Source organism: Natrix helvetica, assembly GCF_964273705.1.
Source record: "Natrix helvetica genome assembly, chromosome: 4".
NCBI classification, from domain to species: Eukaryota; Metazoa; Chordata; class Lepidosauria; order Squamata; family Natricidae; genus Natrix; species Natrix helvetica.
In genome coordinates this window covers 59,558,792-59,580,413 of record NC_138550.1, presented here as the reverse complement: position 1 = coordinate 59,580,413, position 21,622 = coordinate 59,558,792, and the positions used below count along the sequence as shown (strand labels likewise).

General features: G+C 35.5%; 1 protein-coding gene across 7 annotated transcripts in view; it reads left to right on the top strand.

Moving 5' to 3' along the window:
• Positions 1 to 21,622, top strand: part of KDM6A (lysine demethylase 6A) — a 189,847-nt gene that overhangs the window by 102,951 nt on the left and 65,274 nt on the right. For 5 of the 7 annotated variants that reach the window (XM_081951358.1, XM_081951356.1, XM_081951355.1 and 2 more), the window contains 5 exons: positions 335 to 469; positions 899 to 1,048; positions 1,537 to 1,635; positions 2,496 to 2,600; positions 3,539 to 3,934. In XM_081951358.1, coding sequence (XP_081807484.1) covers positions 335 to 469; positions 899 to 1,048; positions 1,537 to 1,635; positions 2,496 to 2,600; positions 3,539 to 3,934 — 885 coding nt within the window. The remainder of the gene's footprint in view (positions 1 to 334; positions 470 to 898; positions 1,049 to 1,536; positions 1,636 to 2,495; positions 2,601 to 3,538; positions 3,935 to 21,622) is intronic. The other 2 variants (XM_081951359.1, XM_081951357.1) reach the window with 1 other exon arrangement.

Genomic DNA, 21,622 nt, shown 5'->3' with positions numbered 1-21,622 from the left:
ATCTTGATATAATTTATGCATATTTTGTGTTGTCTACATTTTAAGTTATCATAGCATTTAGTAAGAGAATACACACACTATCTTTTGCTCTTGTTAGCAACTTCAGAACCAAAGGATTAATGAGACCACTGAAATCAGAGCTCAGTTTTGTTCCAATTCTCACAAAGGTTTATATCTGGTTACCCTCTTTATCATTAGCATTTCTCTGAAATCCCAAATTTAAAATTGATCCTTTCTAAGACATAATAGAGTACAGAATTTAGGAAAATTTCATGGACTTGATCTTACTAAATTAGGCTTGTGTTAAATTCACTTTTTACATAATTTTTCCTAGGCTCAGTTGTGTAACCTTCCACAAGGTAGTCTACAGAATAAAACTAAATTACTTCCTAGTATTGAGGAGGCATGGAGCCTACCAATCCCCGCAGAGCTTACCTCCAGGCAGGGTGCCATGAACACAACACAGCAGGTGAGAAGTTGGGTTATGTTCTGCAGGTGCCCAGCTTTTTAAGGGTTCTTTTCAATCAATCGTAGTAGTCAAAATTATTTTGCTGTAGCACAGAGTTAGTTTTCACTGGTAATAAGACTTAATAGCAGAGGGAGAATAAGGAACCTCCCTGTCATGGAAGAAATATGGGGGTACCATTTTAGAACCTTTGTGGATTTCATAATTATCATGAAGATATCCCACATAGAATTTGCAGCAGTTTTTTGTCTGTTTTGAAAACAAACCCATGAAAGGTACACACTACTTCTTTGATATTATGAAATTGATTTTCAGTAAATAATTTCAGAGTAAATTCATAGCCCTTTTTAAAATGTACAACTGGTAAAAGATTCTATTGAAGGAACAGTTTAAAATGAATAGAACCATATTTTCTCTCCCTCTGATTCCTAGGCTTGTAAACCTCATCAAAATACTGAACCTGTTCTAGGCCTCAGTCAGACACCTATTTCACAGCAGTTGCCACTACACATGATTCCTTCTAGCCATGTAGATGACCTGTCCAGTCCAGCCAAGAGGAAAAGACCATCTAGTCCAACCAAGGTATATATACTCATATAAGAGCCCCACTTAGTTTCAAGAACCAGCCCTTCAAAAGAATTAGGGCATAACCAAGATAGGCCTTTATAACAGTTATAATATTCACAACTGTAACATTGGTGTAAGAGTAGTTCACCATTACAATAGCTATAACAGCACCATAGCAGAAGGTATGAAAAGAGCCATCCCATTTTGTCTATCATCTTTGCTTATATTTGGAATACTGAATCATCACATGGATGGTGTCGTAGAAACTACAATGAATTTTGGTGAACTTTGAAACATATATCATTTGATTTTATTTAATTATTCATCATAATTGGTTGGTTTTTTTGCATTATATCACCTATTAACCAATATTTTATTGTATTTAGCAGTATTTTATTGTTCCTTTAATAATCGATTTGTAGTGAGCACCATTGAGACAATTTGAATTTTAGATACTCTACTAACACTATTATTACTGTTGTTGTTATTATTAATTGTTTTAGAACACTTTAGAGGCTTGGAGCAGTGGCCACACAATGACACATCCTTCTCCGGTACAGCAGCAAATACATTCTTGGTGCTTGACACCACAGAAATTACAGGTGAAGGTGTTTCTTTTTCTATTTGTTTTATTTAATAACATATAACTATAAAATCAGGACATTCACATCTTGCCTGATGTCTTAGCTAGTTTTTTTTCTGATGTGTTTTCCTTTTAGTATATGTGTGTGTCAATGTGAGTGTATTTACTAAATGTTTTTATTTATGTATTTGTTTTCCTCTTCTAAGACATTTAAATTCATAAAAATTATTACTGTAGTTAAAACAGTTTTTGTACATATTAAGAATGTTACTTGAAAACATTGTATTTGTATGAAAACACATTTTTATTGTTTGAATGGGTTGTCATGACAAACATGTCACAGAAAAGTAGTTTCATACAATGCTTTTGCTCTTCAGAGTTTCTTTTTTTTAAGGGTATAATTTTGATACCCTACAATATTTGATAAATAAATGAAATATTCAAAAGATATTCTTCGTATACTGAATCAAAAAATGGACAGCTCTGGTTTTTAACAGGCTTAATGCCTAGTATCTCTTTTCTCTCTAAGTAAGGGGGTTGACAGAAAAATAGCTTAAAGAACTGTAGGGATAGATGTAAAGCCATTAATATTTATTGTTATGCATACTGTAAAGTGTAGTATTCTCTATGAAACATCATGAATTTTGCAAAGACTTGATGTCAGCATCTGTCATCAAAATTAACAACTTTGTTATTATATAAACTTTGTCACCTTAAAAAATTCCATTTGGAACTGTCCTGATTTTGAGTGGATTTTAGTTTGTTATTATTGCATAAAGGAAAAAGTTAACACTTTAAAAAGATGGTTTTAAAGGAAAGTAAATATGGAGATACCTTGGTCATATTGTGATAAGAGATATATTTTTATTTCTTTTTCAGCACTTGGAACAGCTGCGTGCAAATAGAAATAGTTTAAATCCAGCACAGAAACTTATGCTGGAACAGCTGGAGAGTCAGTTTGTCTTGATGCAGCAACACCAGCAGGTGCCAGCAAACACATTTACTTTGCAGATTGTTTTATAAATGAAATTGGTTGGACATTTAAAATTCTAGGATTTTAAATATTTATGACTGTTTTAGTCATTCTTGGTCAGTGTTGTAAGTATGGGGAAAAGGATGGATGAATAAATAGATTAGAAGGAATTCATATGGTAAATTAGCATAGGCTTATTTTATTTTATTTTCTGAGATAATATAGTGTAGTTATTTATTCTTCAATTACTGACATGGAAGTAGTACACATTCATAACATGGTATTTATTTTCTGTTATTAATTATGAACTTATATAGAGATGCTAGAGAATTTGGTGAAGTAAAACCTCAAAAGTGTTATTTTACAGCACTATTCCAGTCTTTATTAGACAACAGGATATGTACTTGAAGCAAAGGTTTTTTAAAAAAACAAAGATGCATGTTTTTGCATAATAGTTTTGTCAAAAAATATGTCTGGCTTTAACAATGTATTATTTTAGAAAACCTGGGGCAAACATTTTATGTTGAGGCATATACTGCTCCTGGCTGTATCACTTATTCCTGATTCCTGTTGGATTGTTATTATGTTTTACTATGCTGCTGCTGTATTTATTTCATTTTTGCCAATGTACTTTTGAGAAGTACCTTGCTGCATGTTGCATGTACACAATGACTTAAGAATGACAACCATGTACATAAATGCCACTTTTGCCTATAAAATATGCCAAAGGGATAACATTTTTTTCATTGTTACTCAGTGTGATCTTGCTCACACAGAATGATTCATAGGTCACATGGGGTTATATAATTTTGTAATATCTTTTATGGGGTATACCTTTATATTCGTAAACTTTAGAAGAGCATAGTTTAGGCGTTAATACCTGCTTCACCAAGAATGTTTGAGGAAATCATAACTATAATTTGCCAATCTTTTATTCCCTTTTTGTTAGATGAGGCAGATGGGAGTTGCACAGGTACGATCTACTGGAATTGCTAATGGGCCAACAACTGACTCATCACTGCCTACAAACTCTGTCTCTGGTCCGCAGCCACAGGTTGCTCTAACCAGAGTGCCTAACATCACACAGCACGGAATCCGTCCAACCTGTCCTGGGCAGCCTATGGCAAATGGACCCTTTTCAGCAGGCTCAGTTCCCTGCAGCACAGCAAAAACGCTGAGTAGTACAGACACTATTTTGATAGGCAATAATCACATAACAGGAAGTGGAAGTAATGGAAACGTGCCTTACCTGCAGCGAAACGCACTCTCTCTACCTCATAACCGCACAAACCTGACCAGCAGCGCAGAGGAGCCGTGGAAAAAACAACTATCTAACTCCACTCAGGTAAATGATATATCAATTTAATTTTTAATGCTGATGCAAGAGCATAACTTTCTATTCCAGATGACAGTTTCCATTCAGTAGAAATATACAGGTGGTCCTCGACTTTCAATCATTTGTTTAGTGACTGTTTAAAGTTGCAATAGCTTTGAAAAAAATGACTTATGAGCAGTCCTTACACGTACAACCATCACTGCATCCCAATCGGGTGGATTCCGGCAGTCGCTATTGCTGGTTTGCTTGTGGGTGCACTGCGCGCATGCACACATGCTGTGCATGCGCACACTTGCTGTGCGTGCATTTGCAGTGCAATAAAAATTGTTCTGCAAATATGCAGAAGCAAAAAACAAGATGGTGGCACCTACAGCGCCGCCCGGAGAACCAGTTCGGGGGCATGGCAGGCCTGGGTTGCTGCCGGCTCCAGTGACCCAGGCCGCCAAACCACTACCGGTTCAGCTGAACTGGTAGGAACCCACTACTGATCTTGATGGGTGCTTGGCAACTGGCATGTATTTGGAACAGTTTCAGTGTCCCAGGGTCATGTGATTGCACTTGTTAATCTATGTTACTAAGAAAAGTACCTTCCAAAATGGAACAGTTTATGGAATATTTACAGATATATTTTAATAAAGCATAACATTCACTGATAATCAGAAAGAATATGAAATATTTGAATCACCAGGTGATATTTATATTTACTAAGTAAACACAATTGAGTAGATTCATTATTTTAGAATTTCTCAGTATTTTTATTTAAATATTAATATATTTTTGATAAAAATTTAGTTTTCTAAAAGAAAAAAAATAACGAACATAGGAAATGTTTGCCAAGAAAATACAGTATTTGTTTCTTTTTGAAAACTCAAAATAAGGCATCAGTTTTTTAATTTATAATTATTAAAATAGAACTATGTCTTACTTAGAAAAGTAATATGATTTTCTTCCACCAATACAAAATGGGATTAATCACAAGAGTAATTTATTTGCTTTATCAGTTTTCATGGTAGAAAAATATTAATAAAATTCTAAACAGTCGAAAATTTAACCAAAAATTTAAGGGGATTGATTTGGAAGAATTTCATTTATCATTGAACTTAACTCATCTATTTACTAAATATTGAGCTTTGAAATATATTTCTCTTAGGAAATTCATAACAATACATTTGGTGTTTAATTAAGTAACCATATGTCTCTACAGAGATTGTTCCAATTGGATATCTGAATGTGAGGTATCAAAGATATTCCTCTTCTTCATTCAGTAGTCATGTTATTTGTGTATTGGATGTTATATTTCTACCTTGTGATTTTTCCTTTTTCAATTTCAAGGAAAAATTAGACAACCTATGCCTTCTTGGGTTATTGTTTTAGAGATATTTCCTTACCAGATTCCTCAATCCTTTCAACAATGACAGAGCTTCAAGTGTACTTGAAAAGTTCTTAAAAATTCAGACAGATATTCAGAGATGTATATGCCCTGAAACTACCCCATGTTAAACTTTATAGCACAGTTAAATATCAGCACAGGAAATCTTTTGTGACATTTTGTGTTATATCATAAACTCTGTGTGTGTGTGTGTGTGTGTGTGTGTGTGTGTACGTACACACACACACACACATATATACACACATAATTTTGGTTGTAAAATGTTTTATAAAATTTGCCAAATTTCAATTTCACAGGAGTCATGGGTCCCGGATTTTGGATTCATTCTGTATGTTAGCCCATTTGAAATATCTTTCATATGTTGTATGTTGCCCAAGTAAAGTTTATGGGAACAGCAAAAGAAAATTGGTTCCCCATCAACGGGCTTTAATATGTAAAACTATATTTGTCTAGGTTGACTGCTTTTCAGTATGATGAAAGCAAAGGGGGGGATTCGTTTTTAAGTCAGTTAAATTGAATAGTAAATTGGAATCTTATTTGACTCTTACAATCTAAATGAATAATGTTTCAAATGTATCAAGTTCATAAAGAAAACGATGGATACAAACTATTTTCCCTAAATTTTTCTCCATCGGTTTCTATAGCTTCTTGTGAAGTGCTTCAGATTAATCCTCCTCCAGATTGTTCTGTGTAAGTAAATTCATTTAACAGGAATGCTCTAGAGCAGGAGTGTCAAACTGGTGGCCTGTGGGCCAGATGCGTCACGTACAGGCCATGCCACCCCAGCTCTAAGAAGGGAAAAAAAGTTGTGATATATCACATGACGGCATTAGGACACTGTGAGTTTGACACCCGTGCTCTAGAGGGAAAGAACATTTGGGCAAGAACCTTTAGGGGCAGGTAAGAAGAAAAGTTTTTTTAAAAAAAGTAAAGTAAATTTGAATACAGATAATTAAAATGAAAAATCTTTCATAATGAATAAAAATGTACAATTAAAATAATATTGAAAGTGTTTTTCATTGATGCTCATAATTTCTCAGGAGATTCACAAGAACAGGTAGAATTTGCTTTTGACCTGAGTAAATCCGTGTATTTCTCTTTTTTGTATTAAAGATTTCTCATCATTTTCCATCCATTTAGTTTATGGTATCTTTTGAATATGATGAATTTAGAAATGTGTTAGAAATCTAGAATATCCTGTTGGTACCCATTTTAGATATTCATTCATTCAATTTCTATGGCTGTCCATCTCAATCAGTGACTCTGGGCAACTTACAATTCAAAACTGTACAATTTACAATTTAAGAATTTAAAAATATTTTAAAACAATAAACTGTAAAAACATTAAAAACATCAAATTCAATATACAAAAGAAGATGATATTTGACCAATTAGCAATAGAGCCAGGAAGCGCGACTCTTGGCCATTCAGCACTGCATACTGGGGAACATAAACAGGATTTTAGGGACTTATCAACGGGGTAACAGGGTTGGGGCCATTCTGATATCTGAAGAGAGGATGTTCCATAGAGCCACTGCAGAAAAAGCTCACCTTTTGGTCTCTGCCAGCTGACCTTCTTTGGTTGATGGGATCTGCAGCATGCCCATTCTGACTGATTTAGTTGGATGGGTTAGACTCATGAAAAAAAGATGTTCCCTCAGATTTTTTTATAATCTGATTGTAGAATCTGATTTTTATAATCTAAAACTGTCAGGAATATTATGAGTAAGGGATTTTTGATCTTTTATTTCTTAATAGCATAAAATAAAATTTATTTCTTTATTTAATTTCTGTAACTAGCCATCACAATCCAACTGTCTTGTCCACAGACAAGTGCTTCTTCACCACATTTACAACCCACCTGCCACACTCACTGTGGTACATGAATTGATGTGTGACCTTCCTTATGAAAGAGCCAGTTTAGTGGTTAAAATGCTTACATAAAAACCAAGAAACTGTAGGTTTAGTTCTTTCTCCCTTAGACATGAAAGCCAATTGGATAACTTTGGACCAGTCTATCTGTCTCAGCCCACTCTCATCTCCCAGGGTTGTTATAGACAAAATAAGAGGTAGATGTATATTTGCCACCTTGAGTTGATGCACCTCCCCCACCCCCAAGGAGGGATGCAAATCTAATACCCAGGTCCTTGGGATAAAATGGATTGGATAAAAATCTCTTATCCAGTCTAAACATATGGCTCAGTCTGATACCAACTATCATAATAATAATAACCACACAGTGAGGCACTACCTTGGTGTGGTTGTGTGCTATGAGAAAGAGGGATGCTATGCCAGATGTTCAACCATATTGGACAGGTCTCATCAGAGGAACTAGATGCATAATCACTCTCCGATAAACAACGGGAGATGTAATTTACAGAGAAAGATTGGTTCAAAGCCTTTATTGTCATTGTACATCATGTATACAACGAAATTGGTTTAGCCTCTACTGGTGCAGTCCATACAAGAATATAAGACAACATGAATAATATAAAGAATAATCCTTATACAAGTAGTTAGGGGAAAAAAACCTAGTCATACATTTCCATATCTACATCAAATTCTGTGCAACATGTATATTACTCTGGTGTATGATCTTATATCATGGTATATACATATTATTCACTACACCGGCACCAGTGAAATGCATCATATTAATTTGTTTGTGGTGCTATATAGTATTTAGGAGTCTGACAGCCCATGGGTAGAAGCTGTTTTTAAAACCTGTTTGTCCGGCTGGCTATACTTCTGTGTCTTCTGCCTGATGGTAAAAGTGAAAAGAGACACTGGCCAGGGTGTGAATCATCCCTAAGTATCTTCCTTACTCTGCTGAAACAGCGAGACCTGGTGATGTCATCCAGTGGTGTTAGGGGGCAACCAATGGTTTCTTGTGCCGAATTAATCACTCTCTGTAGTGCTTTCCTGTCCATGGCTGTTAAACCAGCATACCATACTGTTATACATACTGAAACAGATAGAAAGAAGTCATCAGCCGTTTTTCCAAATGATTTTTCCACAGGACTCTAAGGAAATGAAGTCTCCGTTGAGCCTTACTAATGGTCTTGACTAATGAGCACTCCCAAGAATTTAAAAGAGGAAACCTTGTCCACACAGCCCCCCCCCCTTGATATACAGTGAGGCAGGGTCCTTGCTTTGCTTCCGGAAATCCAACACCATCTCCTTTGTCATGCTAGTGTTTAGATGTAAGTTGTTTTTTGAACACAATGTGGATAGCTTCTAGACTTCTTCCCTGTATGTTGATTCACCCCCTCCAGTTATAATACCCAGCACCGTTGTGTCTTCTCAAACTTTATTATGATGTTGGATGGATCAGAGGATATGCAGTCATATGTATATAGCGAGTACAAGTAGGGGCTGAGCACACAGCCCTGAGGGGAGGCTGTGCTGAGCTTCAGGGTGGAGGATGTAAAGAACCCAGCCCTTACTGTCTGTGGACAATCCGTCAGGAAGTCTTTGATCCAGTCACAAGTGAGGGGCTGTTTCCTAGATAAACAAAGATAGTGCTAGGTGTTGGAGCTCCTGGACAAATTGGTGTAAGGACTGTTGACTGAGCAACCAGGACCAGCCATTGCAGGTCTTTACCTGGCACAAATGTACACAAATTGAAAAGAAAGAAATATAAATATACTGTTACAAATAAAGTCCAACAAGAAGAGGATATCTGAAAAGAAGGCACCAGTTCTGGAAACAACATCCAGAATCAGAAATAGCAGAATAGTGACAAGCAGATCAAGGTTAATTTATAATCTGAAAGAAACTTCACAGAAGCAGGTTGGAAGATTTGCAAAGGCTTACCCCAGGCAAAAGAAATTGAAGCCTTGCCAAAAATAGCTTACATTGTAGAAGTAAATCATAAAGCCAGCATAATGATAAAAATTGAAAATTTTTCATTCCTAATCCAGGCACCTTCTCCTCTGTTTTCTCTTCAGAAAGAATAAAGTCCTTTAACTAAAAGAAGAATTAAAACAAAAAATAACAGCATCCAGAACTGCATAAAAACAGCATTAAAAAAAACTGGCAGAAATTATTAAATTATTTTTAAAAACTAGCACAAATTTAAAAGATGCCAATATTGTAACAGCAATATAAGCACCAGCTCACTACAAGAACTGCTCTACAGTCACTTGTTGTCAAGCAGTTTAACAACATACTGCAAAGAAGTTAAATTGAAGATTAGTTAACATTTGGCAAAATCAGTGGTGGGTTGCAGGCGGCACGCCCCGTTACGGGTGTACCAGAGCCTGCCCGGAGCACCGGGTACCATTCCTGTATGGTGCTGCAGAGGGCCCACCCACCCGCCCGAGTTCCTTACCTGCCCCTTAAAGCCTTCAGCACTTACACACATGGCGCGTACAGCGTCTGTGTGACGCTCCGACGAGCAGCTGGAGCATTGCAGAGGCTTGCAGTAGCGTCGCTGCCAGCTACAACGCATGCATGTCCCACATGTGGGCGATGCCGGGCCCGTTTCAACCCTAACCCATCACTGGGCAAAATCTACCTGCTAATGAATAATCCAACAAAATGGACAACATCAGATAACTCCAGGCCAATTTCCTGCTTAACAACAACTTTCAAATTGCTAACTGGTGTGTGGTAGCTGATGAAGCTCTAAGAGCATCTAGTTGAAAATAAGAAATTAAACTGCCCAAACAGCAGAGGAATGAAAGAGCAGATACTAATTTACAAGATGATTCTGGAAAACTGAGAGAAGGAAAACATCTTGAATGTAGCTTGGAGTGATTACAAGAAGGATAATCAAGTGCCTAGAAATAACATGAGTCAGCAGGAACATCAGAAGCATTGTATAAAGATTAGTAGCACAGTGGAAGACACAGTTGATGATCAATAGTGATAGACTGGGAGAGATTAATATCAAGAGAAGAAACTTTCAAGGATTGAAATACCATTGCTGTTCATCATTGACCTGTTCCTCTGTCAACAATACTGAACATGTCGGGTCATGGCTATCAAATATCAAAAACATCTTCCATGCTTCATTTGCATGAAGCTGTATGGAAAAATGCTATCTGAAATATAATCACTGCTCAACACTGTCTGTATATATATACAGTCAAGATACTGCAGTGAAGTTTGGACTGGACAAATGTGTCACCCTTATTAGGGGAAAAATAGTTAAACAAAAGGAATCGAGATGCCCTATATAAATAAGAGTCTGGATTAATATGATTACTATAAATACCTGAGCATCCTTCAAGCTCAACATCAAGAACACTGAAGTCAAGAAGAAATTTGAAGTGAATGCATCAAGACAGTGAAAAAGAACTTAGTCCAAACTCAATGGAGGAAGTTTCTTCAAGGGAATTAATACCTGCCATTAGATAACACAGCTGGAATAGTGGACTAGACTCTTAACAGAACTGGAAACAAAAATAGGGGGACGTGGAATAGTACAAGTACATCAGACAGTTGAAGAAGAAAAAGGGGCATTGAAAGAATATTTGATCAGAGATGTACTGAAGATAGTATACCAGTAAGCCTTAACTGACTATTGGAGAGATCAAACTGGGCTATAAGAATATGAATAATGAAATGAAATAATAGAGAAGAGATGTGGCAAGGCAAAGTTTTACAAGGCCAATAAGTTAAAGAAATTGCAGATAATAGCAAGACTTAGCAAATAGCTAAGAGCAGGAAAATTGAAGAAAGAGACGGAAACTGATTCTGTCTGCACAAGACCAAGCCTTAAGAATAGATGCGTACAAAGCCAGAATTGAAAAGACAGCAACAGGCAGCAAATGTTGCTTTTGCAAAGAAGTTGAAGAAACAGTAGACCACTTAGCTACTGCAAGAAGATCATACAGATTGACTACAAACAATGGTCTGACAAAGTATTAACAATGTTGCCTTGGAGGATCTGCGAGAAATGCTGTTTTCCTGTAAGCAAGATCAGAAAATAGACAAAGTAATAGAAAATGAAGAAGCTAAAGTACCCTGGAGCTTTAGAATTCAAGCAGACAAGAAACTGCCACATAACACGCCACACTTAACCGTAGTTAGTAAAAAATACCAAAAAGCCTGGATAGTAGACATAGCAGTACCTGGAGATAGCAGAATAGAAGAAAAATCTGAAGAAAATCACAAAATACCAAACATGAAAATAGAAGTAGAAGAACTATGACAAAACAAAGCAAAGATAGTACTAATAGTCATACATTCTTTGATTACAGTCCCAAAACAACTGAAACACCTCCTGCAATGATACTTTTAACACTATCTTCAAAAAGAATATTATTTACCATGTTCAATTTGTGAAAGACATGGATAAAGAGAAGGCCAGTAAAAAAATATTTGGAGACAAATGAGACTAAAATTTAGCTTGAATGATAAGTGTTGTTTGACAAAACACTACTTTCCAATATAAAATTCTTAACCTTCAGTATTTGTGGAATATGGCCGTGCCAGTATCATGATTTGGGTCTGCTTTGCTGCCTCTGGATAAGGGCAGATGTATGGTTTATGATGCAACTATGAATTCTGAATTATACCAGCAAATTCTATTGGAAAATGATAGTATAAACCATACAACCATGGAATGATTAAAACAGAAGAATGCTAATGTTTTGGAACAGCCACGTCAAAGCCCAGAGCTCAATCCTATAGAAATGTTATGGAAAGGAGCTGAAGCAGGCCTTTCTCATATGAGAAAGACCACCAACATTGCTGAACTGAAGCTGGTCTGTAAGAAATGCCTACAATTCCCCCATAACAATGGGCAGGAGTTAATGGGCAACAGTTAACACGAAATGCTACAATTATTGCTGCCCAAGGAGGACACAGAGTTACTGAAAGCAAAAGTTCATATACTTTTGCCATGCACAGATATGTAGCTTTGGATTATTTTCCTTAATGAATCAGAGAAATATAATGTTTCTGACTCACTCGTTTAATTGGGTTCTCTTTATCTAGTTTTAGGCCTGTGTAAAAAATAGGGCATGTTTTAGGTTATATCTATGCAGGGTTCAAAACCTTTAAGCTGCACTGTATATAGTAGTATCACTTGGCTGGCAAATGCTAAGAGGAATGGAATACCTAAATGGGGAAGAATATTGCCTAGATTTTCCAGAGTGGGTCAAAACTATGGTTCCAAAAGGAAGTTGGAAATACCAGCTTGTATAATAATGGAGGCATAATTAGAATAGTGAAGGATTGTCTGGAAACTGAAGGCTTGGTTAAGTCAATCAAAGGCTTGTTGGGCCTTGGAATCCCATTAAAAGAGTACATCCTGAAATGTGTTTGAATATTAGTAGCTCAGGTTGGTAGTTAGGCTGTTGGTTTGAGCTCTGAGCTTGGCAATTGGTTGCAAATGTTTCGTCACCATTCAACAAGACATCATCATGAGTGCGTTTTGAGTTGTGCTCCTCTATCAGAACACAGAAAATAGTAAACATCATCAAAATGGAGTAGATATAATCATAAATAATCTTATAAATAAATGCATTAAGTCCTTTATTTCTGTAGCAGAGTGATGATGATCCAAATAAATAGTATTCCAGTAAATCTGAATGTTATACACGTTTATGCTCCAACAGCTGACAGTCATGAGGAGGATTTAGATAAGTTCTGCCAAGATATAAGTAGTGTACTGAAAACCCTAAAAAGTAATGATATCACAAAACTTATGGGGGACTTCAATGCAAAAGCGGGAGAAGGAAGTGATATTCCTGTAGATGGAAACTTTGGCTTAGGAGCCAGAAATGGTAGAGGTGACAGATTTGTAGACTTCTGCAAGGAGCATAGGCAATGTGTGATGAATACTTTTTTCAAGTTGCCAAAAAGACGCCTCTACACTTTGAGATCACCGGCAGATACATGAAATAATATAGTAAGAAACCAAATTGACTATTTTACAATAAACAAAAGATTTAGAAACTCAGTAAAATCAGTAAAGACATACCCAGGTGCAGATGTACCATCCAATCATAATCATCTACTTGCCGAAGTCCAGCTGAAATTAAAAAGGATGAAAAATCTGAATTCTCCTAAACCAAGAATTGGCAATGACTTCATTATTAAACATGGAGATAAGGTAAAAGAAGAACTAGAAATTCATTTAAGATAAACCAACAACTTGGATAATGAAGATATAGAAGTGAATTGGAATACATTTAAAAATGTAATAGTAGAGGTAACAAACTCCAAACAGAGAGAGGGAAACCACAAAAAACAACAGTGGTTGACGGATGAAATTCTTCATCTTATGGATGAAAGACGTTCTTATAAAACTAAAAACAAAGAAAAATACAGTGAATTGCAGAAAACAATTAGAAGAAAAATTTGACTGGCAAAATAAAAGTGGTTTGCAAAGAGATGCAAAGAAATAGAAGAGACAGAACATATGCATGATAATTTAAATTTACACAAAAAAGTGAAAGAAGCAGCAGGTGTCTACAAAAAGAAAACCAACAACTTAGTTGATAAAGAGGGGGAAATTATCTTAGATGAGGATGAAAAACTAATAAGGGAAGGAATATATCGAAGAACATTTTGAGGACACTAGGATTGATATTGATATGGGAAGTGGACCAAACATCATTATGGAGGAGGTTGAACATGCAACTTTTTTTTAAAGCAAAAATAGAAAAGCCACAGGACCTGATGATATTCCAGTAGAAATTTTAAAATTTCTGGAAGACAATGGAAAGAAAATTTTACTGCAGCTCTTCAATCGAATATATGAAACAGGAAAGATACCAAATGATTGATTAAAGTCAACTTTTGTGACAATCTCCCCAAAAATAAATGCAAAGAAGTGTAACAATAAGCTTAATGAGTCCTGCCCTGAAAATATTCCTGAGAAAAAACAGTGTTAGGATCAACAACTTAAGATGATACAGTTCTTCTTGCCCGTAAGCATGGAGACCTTCAGTTCCTCATCAATAGTCACAGACATAACTGAAAAATATGGCTTGAATCTTAACACTTCAAAAATCAAGATCATGGTCGTCAGCAAACAATTCATTAATTTACCACCAATAACTTTAGAAGGAATACCACTAGAAAAAGTTGAAAGGATCACGTACCTAGGTTCTAATTTACACAAAAGCTGAAAGATGAATACTGAAGTAAGAACAAGGATAGAGAAAGCTCAAACCGCATTCTTCAAAATGAAAAAGATCTGCAGTCACGACATAAGCCTAAGATTGAAAATCAGGCTTGTCAGATGTTACATGTTTTCTATCCTGCTCTACGGAGTAGAGAGTTGGTCTCTTGACAGAAAGCCACTTGAAGAAACTAGAAGCATTTGAAATGTGGATTTAGAGGTGGCTGTTCCATATAAACTGGGTTGACAAAATCAGAAATGAGGAAGTGATAATCCGTCTAGGAAAGCCAAGGTAAATCATCAAAACCATAAAGAAGTGAAAGTTAGAATGTTTTGGACCTGTGATGGGACACCCAGAAAAATACGGCATACTACATTTAATTCTCCAGGGAAAGATTGAAGGCAAACAAGGTCCAGGCAGAGGTCGTGGCTTCAAAATCTAAGGGACTGGTTTGGACAAAACTCAGCAGCACTTTTTTGTGTGGCTGTTGATAAAAATAGGATCACCAACATGATCACCAACGTCTGATGATGGCTATGGCAGGAGGAGAAGGAGAAGCAGACGACACAGGTCTTTAAATACATTTTTATGAGATGCAAATTAGTCTGAATGTTGTTTGTTTGGAAATTTCTGAATCATGGTCTGATTTTGAACTGTTTGATTGGCTGCCTGTTGTTGCTGGGCATTAAGTACTATCTGTGAGATGCAGATTAGGATTAGAGTTGTTTATCTGGGTGCTTCTGAGTCATGGTCTGGTTTCAGCTTGTTTGATAGTTTGAGTAGCTGGCTGTTGTTACTGAGATGTGGTCCAATTTCTTATGAGCCGATGGGTTATAATTTTGAGGCTGCATAGTGGGGTGCCTGTTTGTTTGTTTTAAATGCTACCTTCAGGATCATGGTTGATACAGTTCTTTCATTCTCAGTGATTGGTAGACTGGGTCGATGTGTCTGTTTATTGACTTATTGGTGGAAAATAGTAACAACAGCCACTCAAACTATCAAACAAGATACTTCTTAAGGGCAGCCTCCCCCCCTCCCACACACAAAATAAACCATTTAAGCCATTTAATTGATAATGTTCATGGTTTTCCAGTTTCTCATTTTTCTTTTATCTGTTTTTTTTCTTTTCTTTAATAAATTATATGATGTTATACAGACATCATATACAAACTTTTGAGTCGCTGACACAAACTGTCTGCAACTCCACCCTAAACTAAACTAATCCTTTCCTGCCTTTTCCTAACTTCCGGCTGAATTTTTTTTTCAATCAAATTTTTATTTTTTATATTCTTTATACATATCAATGTGTTAATGGTATGTTATCTGGGTGTTATACATTCTAGTACATATAAACATAATCTTATTACTCCTAAATATTACATTTCATTTCCATTATCTCATATTATTTATACATTTTTATTATCACCCTTCTTTACTAAACCTTCTTTCTATCTTTTGTATAATTGCTATTTTCCCTCTATTTTTATACCTATTTTAACTTTCCCCCCTTTCATATCACTATAATATTCAAAGATCTGTTTTTCACCTCTTTTGTTATTCATGTTTCCTTAATTAAATCAAAATTTCATCCTTCATTCTTCCATTCAATATCTCCGTATACATTTTTAGTACCAATCACAATCATTTATACATTTAGAATATGTCTATTCATGTTCTTTCCTGTTCTTCAATCCTGCACGCACGCACACACACACACACACACACACACCTAATCACCCATTGTTTAATTCTACCATTTCACTGTTATTCATATTTTATACATATTTAGTACTACAGTCATTCAAAGCCTAATTTCAGTTGTTTATATCTATTTATATTAATATATTATCCTATATCTATCACATTGCTAACCTAATTATCCAATCCATCTAATTCTAATATTAATACATATTATTGAAATATATTCATAAATATATTTTAACTCTACTTTCCCTTATCCATCATCTCTTACCCACATCTGAACCTTTAATTTTCTTTTCTTTTTAGTTTTCCTTCCATATTTGTCCCTTAAGTCTTTTACTCTCTCTATTTGACTAAACAATCTGACTATCTCCCATCTACCCTTTCCCACTGTCTAGTTTCAGAACTATCTATTCCACATCCTATCTCTTTCCCCCAATTCTCTTCCTGTTTTTACCCTTCTCTTTTTAGATCTTTTACATTATCCCCCCCCTTTAAATTCCTTAATCATTGTTTGTATCTTCTTCTTGCTGATTTCTCTCTGTTTTCCCTCCTGTTCCTTCTGGTGGGTCCATTCTTTCTTCATTATCCTGATCATTGTTCATTATTCTTTGTATTATATTTTCCAGTTTTTGATCTATTCTATACGGTCAAATATTTCCTCCATACTTTGGAAAAGTTCCATTCTGTTTAGATTCCACTCACTTCCATCTTGTGTTGTGCCTGTATTTAGTCAGTGTCTTTTTTAGCTCACTGTCCAGAATTCATTCATTTAAAAATTAAGACTTCCAAGTCACAGTTTTAAGTGTCTCATCAATAAGCAATCCAATCAGTTTGAATTCACTAGGAGGTTGTCCACGCCTCTTCAAATTACTTTATGTGTTCAATAATGTTCAGTTAAGTTCAGGGACTCTTAACTAAAGTTCTTAGCTAAAAATCAAGTCGCCAGTGGTCTTAGATCCATGTCCAACAAATTTTTCTAGTTCCTTTAAATGATTATTTCCAAGTTGTGTATTCCCCCTTTCATCAGCATATGGCACTCTCGCTTCTGTCTGCTTCGGTCTGTCTGCAATATTGTTGACAGTTCCAATTTCAATTATTTTAAATTATAAGTCCAATAATTAAGCAATACTTGTAAAAACAAAATTGGGACTTTAATTCCAGTGTTTTAACATGCTCTCCGTACATCTTTTAATTTTGAGAAATCAAATTTCTATTTATTATTTAAAAAGCAGATTTTTTCCTCCTTCAATTCTCCGGTATTTTTCTTGTGTGCCTGTTTGCCACTTCAACAAATAGCTTTAAATATGCTTCCCCCTTGGATTTTTGGGGTCAACTTCCAACAAAAAATATTTTCTCACCCAGATCATGCTCCATTCACTTTCTCCACACCACCACAGTCTTGGGTATTCAGGCTGTCCCCGGCTTCATGGCTTCCATTTTACTGCCCCTGCTCTTCATCTTTTCGAGGGGGCTTTTCGAGTCAGAGAGGAGAGATGCGGCTCTCCTCAACCTGCCCAGCGGTCCCCCTTAACTTCACCACTCCTACAGAGTGGATATGGCTCAAATTGAGCCCTCTGACGTAGAGAGCTCGGAACGGGGTCGCGGTCCTCGCTTCCGAAGGTGCTGGATGTGCAATCGGAAGTCCAGTTAAATATTTTTTATGCTTGTTTGGATTCATAAACAATATAGATTTATGAACAGAGTCTCAGAATATAGCCTCTTTGTAAGTAGAACATTGTCCTTATAATTAATTTATACATAAGAGTTTTGATTTAACCACATTGATTTTCCTCTTAGATTATCTTAAAATGGTAGCATAGTTGGTGAAGGAGATTTATAAGTAATGACGTGACTTGATGTGTGAATTGTATTGAAACTGCAAGTTACAGAATCTTATTTAAAATAAAACTATATTTTTAAAAAAGAAAATCAAACTTTGCTACATATACAGTGGAGCTTAGATGAAATAATATCCATGTGATTGCAACTTACAGTTTGTTCAGTGGTGACATTTACAAAGTAACAGAAGAAAAATTCTTCTCAGTAGCTGGAGAGAACTGCTAATACCAGTAATAGGATGTTTAATCTCAGAATGAGATTGTTTATATCTTCTTTTTGGGGTGAGATTTTCTTTTTCTGTACATTGAAAAAAATGGTTAAAGGAGGCATTATTCTAGAAATGTACCTCAAGATTCTTTTTGAATATATTTATTTACACTTTACATCTACAAGTGAACACACAAAATATTTTTGTCTTTGGTCAAGGCTTAGATTTCTGTTCCATGAATTCTAGAGGCACCTAAGAAGTAGAGGAGATGCCTTGTCTTCACCATATTTGGACACAACTATGGAAGGATGCAGGAATGCGGTGGCTCAGTGGCTAAGAAGCTGAGTTTGTCGATCAGAAAGGTCGGCAGTTCACTGGTTCAAATCCCTAGCGCCACGTAACAGAGTTAGCTCTCGTTACTTGTCCGAGCTTCTGCCAACATAGCAGTTCGAAAGCATGTAAAAATGCAAAAATAGGAACCACCTTTGGTGGGAAGATAACAGCGTTCCGTGTGCCTTTGGCATTTAGTCATGCCGGCCAGATGACCACGGAGACATCACTGACTCTTTGGCTTTGAATCGGAGATGAGCACCGCCCCCTAGAATCAGAAACAACTAGTACATATGTGCAAGGGGAATCTTTATCTTTTATGGAAGGATGCTGTATGCAAATTTCCAGTTCAACAAAAAATGAAGAAAAGAGTTTGAATTGGGATAGATACATAGCTACTGTAATACAAGAGGAATGTAAATTTATTGCAGACATACCAGTTGCTGAAATATCTTAATTGCAATGTATATAAGACCTGTGTGGAATCGAAACACATTCTGTTTTCATAGTAGCCAAATAGATGCTGATGGGGAAGCCATAACAAGATGCAATATCATATCTTCTTGCTTATTAGTTCCCTAGCACTATTATTTAGTCACATACTGGAAATTTTCTAATCCCACTTTAAAATTGTTTAACTTTACACCTTGTGGTTAATTCCTTACTTTGCCCAAGTGTGAATTTATTATTTTCATTTGTCCTAAATCTCTCCCCATCACCACTATTCAGCTCAGTTGGATGATTCTAATGTAACAAATGGAAACTCCCATCAATTCTTTCCTGCAACATTCATAATTTTATATATCCATGTCACATTATCCCAACTTCCCAGATTCATTCTCCTTTTTTTTAAGTTAAAGAACCTGAAATACAATTTTGCTTAATATTATTCCATCCCATGTTCATTCTGCCCCAATGCTTCAATCAGTTAAGTGATTCTTTAAAAAAAATGTTTTTCTAGTAGATATACAGTGTATTAGTGTTCTTATTAAATACTATCTTCCCCAACCAGAAACTTTCTCTGATCTGTTATACTACACATGAGCTCCTATTATGAGATTTATATTCTCATCTTAATTTTTTAAAATCGCTGATTAGGGCAGGAGAGGGAACTTAATCCCAGTATTTACTATTTATTTTTAATGTCCTTGAATAGTCTGACCATTTCCAATAATTCCTTACTATCCTCTGAATCATTTATGAACAAGTTGAAGGAACATTGCTATTGATTTCTACTACAAATTTCAGCAATTTGTTCTTTTGTTCTATTCTTTGTAAATATATAGTGCACTATAAAAGGACTTCTCTTAACTGAGATGTCTGTGCGTGGATATTCTTAAGGTCTTTTGAGATGAGAAGAATTATTGCTAAAATAATTGATACTTATTATAAATTAGGAATTTGTTGGTGGAGTTGTTATCTTTTGGTTACCAGGGGTGTTTATAGTTGTATTTTCCCTTTCTACTGGGAATAGTTTTCAATAGCGAGCTACAAAGCACCAGCTTCCAATAGAATGTTGAGTACACAGTAGCTAGGAGGCATGAATCATTAAAACCTATAACCAACTTTTAGATATTTTTTTTTGAATTTGGATACCATGCAAACTAGTTTTTAACTTACCTATGAACCATTTCAGGCATAATTCTATGCACATTACACATAAGGGTTTTCTTGGCATACTCTAAACTTTCTAGAAATAAACTGTTTCTAGATATTTTTCTACTGTGTGTACTTTTATATTCCTTTGTGGAGGGTAGGGAAACAAGAACACAAATAGCATGTTCTCTCTCCATCAAGATGCAATCTGTGCAAAAAAATCTATATTTCCTCTTTTATTTTCCTGATTAAATTGATTAAATCAAACTCCCTTTTTGAAATGTGTTAAATTTAGAAGTAAGCTTCCCTTCAGATTAACATTTTTGTTTCATTTGAGTTTGGAAAAACGACAGTTGTTGGACTCCTGTCTTCCCTGTCAGAGTTTGTTTATTCATTAGACAGTGCCTAACTTCAACTGACTTTGTGTTACTCACAGTATATTACCATAAAAATCCAACATAAACTAATATAAGATGGGACTTGATCACTGTATGTAGACAGAAACAAAAATAACAATATATCTAATAAAACTAGACCACTGCAGCCATTCCTTCCTATTGTTGTGCTGTGAAAATGAACCTTTTTAGCATCTCATTTGCAGCATTGGTACAGACCTAGATGACTGTTAAAAAACTTTCAGTTATAATAAGAATGTGCTTCTGGTTCAGCTACCGTAATAGTCTAGGAGCACATTGGTTTTATGCTTAATAACTTTTCTTTCTTTTCTTTCTTTCTTGTTGAAATAGTGAAATGTTTCCAGGGGAGGTTTTTTTAAATGGGAAACCCATTGCCATGTAATGACAGCTTAAAGGAGATGATCTACCTGGAAATTACACACCAGGTCTATATCAGTAAAAAAGAGCTTCCTGTAATCTGGAAACCTTTAATGAGCTTCCAAATCCTGTTTAAAGAAATTGTTGCAGATTTCTACTAGAATAACATAATGATTTTTTAAAATCTTTTTTAAAAAAGATTGTTGTATTTGATTATTTGATTCTACTTTGAAGTAAGGGTTTTTCACTAGTAGTGAACCATTTGCTGGAACCATCCATTGACCTGAATTTCCATCTCTTCATTTTTCACCAGAGCAGGAAAATATTATGGTTTACTGATGAATGAGTTCCTGTTCTCTTCACTGTAATTTCCACTTTCCCATTGTCAAGAAGAGCTAAGTAAAGTTCCAATATGACTGATTAATGCAAGTTTATTAGATTAGGCCAGCTTCATTATCTGTAGTCCTCCTTTTTTAAAGAGTCTTTTAACTTCATTTGCTTAATACCAACTGATGGATTTCCTTCGTGTGACAATCTATATATCAGTCACACTTTTACTTATTTATCCAAACCATGGAGAATTGACCTTGTGCAGAGGAGATCATTTCAGTTTTGAAGGTGACAGTAAAATGACACTTTGTCAACCCTTTGATTTGTGAATCTTTAAATAGATGTTTTTCAAGGTGCTCCCTCCACCCCCATTTTATTCTTTGTACCGCTATGCTCAGTTTGCTTCTGTTGTTAAAAGTTAACTTTTAGAAAAAATATACTTTT